At 42.1% G+C, this 10,950-nt stretch overlaps 1 protein-coding gene across 1 annotated transcript in view; it reads right to left on the bottom strand.

The window, feature by feature from the left end:
- The window catches only part of LOC107120023 (ryanodine receptor 2-like), a gene marked incomplete at both ends in the record, with an annotated part of 282,869 nt that extends 273,959 nt beyond the window's left edge, over positions 1 to 8,910 (bottom strand). The window contains one exon of the mRNA XM_015422666.1: positions 8,791 to 8,910. Within this exon, the coding sequence (XP_015278152.1) occupies positions 8,791 to 8,910 (120 nt within the window). The remainder of the gene's footprint in view (positions 1 to 8,790) is intronic.
- Positions 8,911 to 10,950: the final 2,040 nt, after the last annotated feature.

Genomic DNA, 10,950 nt, shown 5'->3' with positions numbered 1-10,950 from the left:
GGATCTTGAGCATGACCTTGCTAGCGTGTGAAATGAGTGCAATTATGAAATAGCTTGAACATTCCTTGGCATTGCCCTTCTTTGGGACTGGAATGTAAACTGACCTTTTCCAATCCTGTGGCCACTGTTGCGTTTTCCTTTTTTTTTAAATGGCCCCCTGTAGGGGATTTTTTATTATCATTTACTCAAAACTACAAGAAAATTAGGGAGGGAATCTACACACTATAGGAGAAAGAAAAGAAAACCCACTAAAAACCCAAGGGTTGGAGGTCAAATACAGCTTGTAAAAAATTTGCTTAACAATAATAAAAAGCTTTCTTTAACATTGAGAGTGATCAATCCTCATCATATCTTGGAAAAACATCCCAACAAATCTGACTATATGAAGAGTAGTCCAGGAAAATCGCTATTTAACTTAGACACAAATTACAGAGAACAATGGCATCTCATTTAACCATTATTTTCCCCTCCACCATTAAAAGCAAATTAACAATAAGTCTCCCTCAGTAGATATTACACAATCTCACTTTCTCTTCCATTGCTGTTTTCCACTTTCTTCTTCCCTGTGGCACCATCCTGCTGTATCAGGAACTGGCCATCTCAAAACAAAGTCCATCCTCCTTTTTCCAGGACTGTTCTGCTTAAATTCTTGCCTTCAATCATAGGGGTTGTTCCAATTTGCTTTTCACTGCCCGACTTAAAGAGAGTCTCCACTGTTGCATTTTCCAAATTTGCTGGCAAATTGAGTGCAGCACTTTAACAGCATCATATATCTCCCTTATAAATAAAAGCCGAATGGTGGTGCCACTTCTCTAGAACATTCCACACGCTCCAAAATCCGTTTGCTCTCTGGTCTGTCATTCAGAGGGTCTCCCTATCCACTGGCTGCTTTGCCTGAAGCCTGCCTCCAACATTCTAAACATTTTGCTGTTCCTCTCCCCCCCATAGCCAGTCAGAACACAGAGGTTATTTGCATATGCAGCCTCATTGGCCTTTGCCTCGGAACACAGAGGTCGTTTGCATATGCAACTTGATTGGCTTTTGCCTCTAACATTCTAAACAGTTTTGCTGTTCTGAGGTAAATGCGTCCAATCTCCAGGTGAGGGCTGGAGATCACTCAGAATTACAACTGCTTTCCAGATGGCAGAGATCAGTTCCCCTGGAGAAAATGGTGGGCTCTGTATCCTTATATGCTGCTGAGGTAGCCCCCATATGACAGCCAATGTGACGGAGCAGTCAGGGTTTCAGAGCACGGGAGAGGCTGCAGGTGTGTGGAGGGTGGAAAGCTGAAGAGTGAGGTGGAAATAAAGGTAGGTTGATGATTGGCTGGAAAGGAGATAGGGTTGCCAACTCCAGGTGGGAAATTCCTGGAGAGGTGAGGGATGGAGCCTGGAGAGGAGGGGGTTTCAGGAGGCGTGGGACCTCGGACAGGTACAAAGCCATAGACTTTACCCTCCAAACCAACTATTCCCTTCTGGGGCACCATCGTTGCCAATCTCCAGGTGAGGTCTGGAGATCACTCAAAATTACAACTGTTCTTTAGGTAGCAGAAATCAGTTCCTCTGGAGAAAATGGTGGACTCAGTGTCATTATACCCTGATGAGGTCACCACAGCAAATTGACACTGAGTGTCCAAGGCCAGGGCACTCGCCCAGAGCTTCTTTCTAGAGGCCGTTGTATTTATTTCCACAATGGCCCTTTTTCCTAGTATACATATATTTCTCTCCAGTGAGAATGCTATCCTTTCTCCCAACACTGCAGTGATCTTGGGTGTTGTTTTTTTATCCTTTGGTCTTCTTTTTCAGATTTCATTGTGGACTAAAGTTTTTTATTTACCACCTGTCAAACAGTAGTATTTCCCCCCTTTTTGTTGACTTAGTTATACTGTGATTTATTCAAATATTTTGTCCTGACAATTATCTCAACCTTTGCATTTACTTGGGTCTCCTAAATCCACTTTAAACCTGTTGTTTCTGTTTTGCATTCCCTGCTTTATTTATTTCTCTGTCTGACATATTTATTTATTTATTTATTTTATTCGACTTATATCCTGCCCTCCCTGCATGTCAGGCTCAGGGCGGGTTACATCAAATTTGATAAAAATACAATATACACAATTAGTACAATTAAAACACTAGTAAAATACCACAATGGCCTTCATCCGGTGCTGCTGTCATTGACATTAAAACCTCACAGATGCTAACTCTGGTATGCAGTTCTGACCCATTGAGGGGAGGCCTAGTAAAGAGACAGTAGACTCTGGCCACAAAAACTTATAAATGCATTAATTTTTAAGGTGGGAGGGAAGAGGTGAGAAAACCATGCTTTGCTGATAGAAATTCCTAGTATCAGTAGAAATTACTATTTGATACAAGCTGCTATTAAAAGAGGAAGGAGACTTAACCACCAAAATGAAACACTTGAGCCATTGTGAAGAGTAGGAAAGATATAGGATATTTAAATAAATAAATCCACAAAGGATGGATACCAGACATTACAAAACCATCTCCTTGTCTTCCTCTGTTAGGATTAGAAAAAGCAGCCACTTCCTTTCTCTCAGCCTGATCCCAATGGAGAAAGCAGAGAAGATGTGCAGAATATGGAAGAGACCCGGGTGAGAAAATCAAGGAAGAAAGTGAATGAGGAGTCTGGTCAAAGCCCAGAGGAAGATTAACAGGATGGGTCTGAGGTTTGTGTTGGAGGGGCTGTCCCTTCAACACTGAAAAGGGGGCACTTACCCCATTCACATCATTGGAGGAACATTCAACAAGCACAATTTCCACCACCTCATTGCAAAAGTATTAATTTGGGAAAGAAAAATCTATGATCACAGATTAAATGTTCTGGGGATGAGCAACTGGCTTTGGAGAATGTGCACCTGAGCACATGTCCTTCAAGCCCAACACTTTCCATACAAACACAAAATGATAAATTTAAAGGCATAGCATAAACAGAAAAATTGGCTCAAAGTATTAGTAGCTTGTACAGAAGATGGTGTCAGTGCTGCTCTTTAATTGTCTGCATGCTGCTTTTCTTCTCATGGACCAAATTTCTGTCCTTGTAAGCTTTAGGTTGTTAAAAAGTAAGAGAGGGCTTCTGAATCAGGGCCTCAGGAAACACTGTAAAGCTTATAGAGCAGACATTTCAAACATACAGCCCATGAGCTAGAACTTGCCCACACCCAGGGCTCTTATCAGACCCACAAGCAACTGAGAGAAAACCAGTCTGAATGTGGACTGGAAGGGCCTATATTAGAGTATACCCCCTGCTGAGGTCTCTCCCTTTCCCAAACTTTAGATTTTATAAGAAGGGGTACAGATTTTTGCTAATTTTACCCTCCCAATGCAGACCTCCACTAAGTTGTTCCAGAAGCTAACCTCCTTGGAACAAAATTTCAGGTTAATTGGGCTGCAGCAGAATGGAAGGAACTGGTGAACTTCCATAGACCCCTCTCTACTGTGTGGTTAGATTTAGGCTAGTATCACGAATAATGAGTTTGTTTTGTTAGAGTTTGTTTTGTTATAAGTTATGTATTAAAGCGGACATTTTTAAAATCCTGAAATTATTGCTATTATTTCTGGCACATTTTAATCTTTAGGAATGATTCAGTTACGGGTGAACAGGAATTCATCAGGATCACTGCTATTACAATGAATCATTAATATTCCAATTAATTTTTATTATGATGAATAATACATCCAGAATGATAACCCACTGAAAATTCATCTGCACCATACAGGAAATAATATATTTAATTAAAGCTGTCCTGGAAAAAATTATATGAAGAAAATTTGAATATTTTCAATTCTAATCACATCTGAAGATCTTTTAGATTCTTTGCATATATTTCCTTCTACCACCAAAATATAAAACTTCATCCAAAAAAGAAAATCAGGTACTCCATGGATAACTGCAGCTGTCTGTGCACAAATAGGGAGCATTGTTCAACATTTTATCACATTTTTAGTTGTTTTTTCTCACTATAACTCAAAGCAGACTCCAAAGTGTAAATTGATTCAATCAATATGAAGAGATATCTAAGAAACAATGGGATAAGATTACAAAAATTCAAATAAACATAGCATATTAGACATGATCCAGATTGCAGATATAATGCTGAAAAATGTATTATGTCAGTAGAAAACAATGCAGCAACAACAGAGTAAAACATGCAGCAAACAGATAATACATCCGTAGTGGTATAGTCTACGGTTCCTTTCCCTATATAGGCTGTGATCAGATGTGCTGTTTGATCTGGTGTCATTGCTGTTCCCTTCCAAATTTAAAATGCACATCCAGACAGCAACACCTGTCTTACTTTCCCCAGTTGTGGGCACCCCAGTCTGACCTGCCTTTGAGCTGGAGTTATTTGGCACTGGGGAAAGTCAAGTCTTTCCTTGTGCATGCAGTTTCCCCTCACATTTCCAGATGTTTGATCAATCCATCACACTCTCAAGCCACTTGTGAAGTCTGAACATTCCCTTCTGTTTGGGGCTTTTTTTTAGGCAGTTAGTGAGTTATACATAACTGCATATTCATACCTCTCTCTCCCCCCCCATTCACTCTCTCTCTCACACACACAGAATCTTCTCAAAACTGCATTTTCTTTTTTAAAAACTTCTGTGTTTTTCAGCCACAGGATGGGGAAGGGGTTACGTGATGCGTTTTTTCAAATAGGGAGGGAGGTGGGCAGTCTGAGAGCAATGCCAGTGACTCCAACTTCACTCTGAGATTTAAATAAAAACACCAACAGCATGCAGGACACAAGGCGAAGTTTCTCAATTCTCTCCCCCCTGCCTTTGAAACATTTGAAACACTGATTTTATCAAAAGCAGTTTCAAAAACACTTCCTTCACCCTGAACTACATATCCTAGAAGCCTCCAGCAGTAAACCCATTGGCCACCAGCTGCCACCATTCTGCCAGGAGTTTGAAGCGCTGCTTCCCATACACACTTATGTGCATGCTCAAAAGACAAATGGTTTAAAAAGACCTGCCTGACCGCCCCACTCCATGAATGCTGCATCTGATCAATCAAGCATGGGGTGAAAGCACATTGAAGCGTGTTAAGGGGGGGGAAGTGTGATCAAAACTCTCTGTTACAAAAAAACTGGATAAATTAGAAGCTGGGCCACACTGGATCAAACTGCACAATTAATTGAAGCCTAAAGTACCTTCTTGAACCATTGTGCTATAGTATAACCCTATTACCTTTACAGAAAAGCCCTCCTGAATAATGCCATTTGTCATACGGAATGACAAAAGTGTGGGAGTGCCCCAACCTCATGCAAGGCATTCTTCAAGGTGGGAATCGCAACAGAGAAAGCACTTATATATATTTTTTTAACTTATTTATTTGTGATTTTTCAACATGCCCTCAAAGGGGGTTGTACATAGAATGCGTGATAACAACAAAATAATAACAACAGATTTAAGAGTTATACATAGATATGAATATAATTTGTTATTATTATTATCTATCCACTTATAAAATTTTTCCCATCTCTGGTTAAACATCGTAACATCTCTATTATGCAATATCATAGTCAACTTATCCATTTCGACCACCTCCAGTACTTTACATACTAATTCTTTCTTAGAGGGAGTACCCTCTTGCTTCCAATATTTGGCAATAAGAATACGGGCTGCAGTTAATTTATATGCAATAAGCACTTATGAGCAGTTGTTAATTGTTGTACTCTTTATTGCTCTCAACGATTATCTTTAGTAGAATCCAAAAAAAGTTATTTGAGTAATTTGGGTGAAATTTTTAACTTTTTCATTTGTGCAACAGAATTCCATACTACAAACTGCAGTTTCAGAGGAACCAACAAATTACTAAAAATTAAGTATATGAATAATATATACATCAACAGGAGCAATAGACCCAGCTATGTCCATATAATGAGGACACTGCAGTTTTGCATCATTTGCATGAGGACTGGGGAACAGCAGAAATGGCTACATGTGCTGACGAGAGACAGGAGGAACTGTTTCATGGTGAGGGAATCACTGTAAAGAACCTAGATCCCCTTCCCCTTGCATAGCCAACCACTACAAGATCAGCTTTGTTGTTGGAGCAATCCTGTTTCAGAGTCACCTGCTTCTAGTAAAGCTTTCAACCAGAGGAGGATACAATGAGTTCAAAGTGGGACCAAAAGGTAAAGGTTCCCTTGCTCGAAAGCCAGTCGAATCCGACTCTAGGGTTGCGGTGCTCATCTCCGTTTCAAAGCCGAAGAGCCAGCGCTGTCCGAAGACGTTTCCGTGGTCATGTGGCCGGCATGACTAAACACCAAGTCGCACGGAACGCTGTTACCTTCCCACCGAAGTGGTCCCTATTTATCTACTTGCAATTTCTTGCTTTCGAACTGCTAGGTTGGCAGGAGCTGGAACTAGAGACAGGAGCTCACCCTGTCTTGCGGCACCCGGGTCTTGAACCGCTGAACTACTGACCTTCCACAGCCTGCAGTTCAGCGTCTTAACCACTTGAGCCACCGCAGCTCTGGGACCAAAAGGACTAGTGGATAAAAGAATTCCAAACTACTTAAAACCTTCCATACATCTGTAGTTTTCCTGCCTGTGGTCCACTAGTACTAGAAATACTCAGAGTACATGTGCTAATTCAACTCACACACATACACTCCTAGATTTCCTTGTAAGGGGATCTTTTGCCTGTGCTTGAAATGAGCAAAAACTAGGGCAATACCTCAGGGAGGGGTTTGGAATGACAGGCAGTGAAGAAGGTGTCCTGTGTTTGTCCTGTGAATGTTAATGGAATGACAGGCCCTCGTTTGTCCTGTGTTTGTTAATGATCTGGCTTTGGTATCTGTATCTCAGTCTCATTTCATTCTAGCTGGGAATGGGGGGGGGGAGTGGGGAGGGCCTGTGTGGAGGTGTTTTGCTGAGAGTTGCGCTGGCTTGTAACTGTGACCATGTGGGGCTTTCCTCATAGTGGGAAGTATGTGTGCTTGGCCTTGAGTACAGACACTGCTAGATAATGCAACCGTAGGCTTGCAGGTGCTGGGGGAGGGGTAGTGATGCACCACAGATTTTGGTGGGCTGGATGTACGGCTGTGATTGGACTGGCCCTTGGGGGGGTTGTTTGAATGATGTATAATATGAGAACTGGCACCAAGGGAGCCAGTTCTGACACAGACTCTCTATAAACAAATCACTGCCAAGAGAGTGTTGTTGGGAGAGTTCCTTCAAGACCTGACAAAAGGCAATGCTTAGGTTGTAATCTTTATGGATATACCAATCAATATCAATGGAAGTTATCCCAATTACATAGGATATTCCTCAGGCTGCTCCAGAAAGTCAGAAGCCACCCTTGGTATTGTTATGAGCATGCAGTGACCCCAGAAACAGACAGGAACCTCACTCGCCGTCGTCGTAGGGGCAGTTTTCTCCTCATCTTCACTCATCTCAGCTTGAGATATGTGAGGAAGTAGGGATAGTAGGATTCCTAACAGAATGTCAGGACTCACAGTCAAACAACGGAGCACACGCTTCTTTGAAGGTTATACTTTATTGCTAGTACTATGGTTGCAGAAACATAAGCACTGTTAGGAATAACTACTACACAGAAAGCTGAGAGTGATATAGGGTATTCAAATGTACCCCCACACACACCTATGGGCCAATCGGCCTGACTCCCGCGGGCGGGAAGGAGGACCAGGGCAGTTTGAGCCGAGGCTGGGAAACGAAACTAGTCACACGATTAATTGATGGGAAGACACTATACAGGCAGGCTACAAGGTCAATGATAACGAGGGGGGAAAGCAAAAAGAAAGGAATGCAGCAGCAATTGGCACACAGGTCATGAAAGTGACCCGGGCCCATAAACCATATGGCAGCATAGCTGACATTATCTAGATGTTCAGCTCGCTGATCTTTCCCAGATATAATCAGCAGGCACAGGCTGTCAATAGCAAACCAAGGGCCAGGGCTCTATAAATGTCAGTTGTTGTTGATAATGGTGGAGGCTCCTTAATTGAAGGCCTGGTGGAAGAGCTCCATCTTACACCTGTGGAACTATGGCTTCTGACCCAGAGCTGCTTTCAGGATTACATCACACGGGATTATAACAATAGCTATTGTCTTCAGTCAGGGATATACTTTAGTTCAAGTTCAGCACAATGTAAAGGTGCTTGTATCCCACTGAACACAAGGAGAGTTTCAGAGTTAAAATGTGCACAGGATTGCAGGCTAAATGGAAAAGGTACCATTGTTCTTGCACCACCATGTTTCAATGGCTGCCATATTAATCACTAAAATGCCCTGACATACTATGTGGGCAAAATATCAATTGGATAATATTTTATTCAGTTAACCTGTCAGCTCTGAGTACCTTGGCAAGATTAATCTAGCAATCCCAAAAGGAAGTAAGACAAATTAATCGCACTCATGCCTTTTCTACACACATTCATCAATGAAATAACAAGCCTCCAGATATAACATATGGTCTTCATGAATATCATTTGAAGAAATTTTTATTATTGCTTTAAAAATAAAGCAGCCTTATCAGATTTGGAACATAACTCATGATACAAATCTCCCTTGATGCCATTCCTCCTCAAACTTTTTTTTTTTTTTTTGTATTCTAAAGTATTCAGAATTTGGCTTTTTGGTATTTTACCTTCAAATTATTTGTCTATATAGAAACTACATAGTGGAATATATCAAGCTATAGATTAATATCTCAGAAGCAATCATGTAACATCATACAAGAAGAAACCTTGGTAGGTCAGGAATGTTTAGATCAGCATTAGAGTAACATGGCTTGTGGTACCTTAGAATTTGATGTGGATTCCAAGAAGCAGAGCCTGTTGCCAAACCCTTCTGCAGCAAGGCACAATTTCTGTTGTTCTTTCTGAACAGTAGAAGTGCACTGCAGAACCACTTCATCATCCTATCAAATGACAAAGACAAAAACACAAAAGTTTAAGCTGCGTTTACAAATGCAAAAATAAAATCAAACATGAACAACAAAAATGAATTTTAGGGTAAGTTGTTGTTTTTTTACTTCACTGAGAATTTGAATGAGTCACAGGGAATAATTACAGCAATGCAGTAAGATATTTTGTGTACCTGTAAAACAAAACAACCCCCCCCAAATTATTGTTATATATTAAAATGTTCAAAAGTGTTGAAAACAGAGAAGCTGCTCTGAACTGTTCCTCATAATGAGCCCATTGTCTACAAGGAATCTGCCACATGGAGAAGTCTCTCATCTCTCTGTGACTTCATGCTGATGCTGAAGAAAGAGGCTTTCCCATGAGACAAGTCACTGCAAACAAATGGTTCTCCATTTGGAAGTAGCTGCCATCAAAAGCATTGTAAAGAGACCTCCCTGATTAGGAGTGGCCCTAAGATCCCAGTGAAATGAACCGTAACCACTATTAAGACCCGTGATAGACATACAATAAGCTCTTGTCCAGATGGAAAGATTTCCATTTGTGAAGCATGATGTTCCTGCCTTCCCCCACCACTGCAGACCAAAATCCAACTCCTGGAGGACAGGAGACCCCCGGGAATAGCATTTCAGAGGGCAGTTTGGACTACAATGATATATGGGATGAGAAACTCACATTCCAGGTGAAAATCCTTCCATCTGTGGAAATCTGCCAGTGGATCCAAGTCATTGTCATTAAGAAATAGAGAGTAGGGGTGTGCATAAAAAAAAAAATCAGTATTTTTCAGGTTCAGGTATATTGAACCCCCCAAAAAATCAGTATTTCCCAATATTCCCAAATCCCAGTATCATTATGGAATTGGGATGTGGGAAATATTCAAGATTACCAATTTTTTTCAGCTCCATTATACCCTATAGGGAGCACTGTAGTCAATGGTCTCCATAGGCCATAATGGAGAATCAAGCTGGGGGTATCTGGGGCTCAGGGGAGCTGTTTTTTTGCACTCCTTAAAAAAACTCCCAAGTTTCAAAAAGGTTGAGGGGTACAATTTTATGGGCCCCAGAAGAACGTGCCCCCATCCAATCGAGGGGGAAAAGGCATTTAAAGGGATGCAATCTCTTTAAATGTCTTATCCAAGCTGCAGTACCACAACAATCTTGATCGTACTGCCATAAAAATCGCTGCATCTAGCAAGTGTCCTACACCGAACAAGTCACCGTTATAGCAGCACAATTCTGGTATATATACTTTAATCAGTAACTACAAACCTACTTCAGAACATATGGTATACTTTAAAGATTTCAAGCCATGCCACATATGCTTCACTAATATGAACATTTCTATATAGTTTGCTTAAAGTAAATCAGGGTGAGCTGATTATCCACAGTGTCCATTGGAGGCTTTCTTGTCAAAGTAATCAGATATAACACCAAATTGATCTTTATAATTTTGAAAACCTTTGGAATCTTGTCCTATTATATAAATGTGTAGTGGTCTGGCAACGTTCTATGCGTGGCAAAATGAGTTGGCTGCAGGAACTGCCCATCACAAGGTGTCCCTCAATTGGCTGTGTTCCCTTCCACCATGGCGTCAGTCCCACCCACAGACCTGCTGCCCAGTGGCATGGGGCCTCTCTGCCGGCAGCACATTTGCCGCCGCTGGCCCGTCTCTACTCGACCCCCCCACCTCCCTTCTGAGGCTGCTGGGAGGCCTCCGGGAGGGTGGAGTGGGGCCTCTCCACTGGCGCCGCGCTCACTGCCACTGCCCCATCTTCCCTCGACCCCCCCCCCAAGCTTCCGAGGCTGCTTGGAGGCCTCCAGGAGGGGAGGGTGGCATGTGGCCTCTCTGCCAGTGGCACATTCACCACTGCTGCCCTGTCTTCGCCTGCCACCCCCTGCGTTTCTAAGGGGCACTGACCGCCGCCACCCTGGGCATGTGCTACAGGGCCCCAATCTCCCCCCGGCCCTCTGCCTAGCACTCGTTGCCTGTCTCTTTGCAACAGGCTTGCCACTAGTATCTAATAATGGACATGACAT

This window comes from Gekko japonicus, unplaced genomic scaffold, assembly GCF_001447785.1.
Source record: "Gekko japonicus isolate JY-2015 unplaced genomic scaffold, Gekko_japonicus_V1.1 scaffold2167, whole genome shotgun sequence".
Taxonomy (NCBI): domain Eukaryota; kingdom Metazoa; phylum Chordata; class Lepidosauria; order Squamata; family Gekkonidae; genus Gekko; species Gekko japonicus.
The sequence above is the reverse complement of the archived record's forward strand: the minus strand, read 5'-3'. Positions and strand labels throughout refer to the sequence as shown.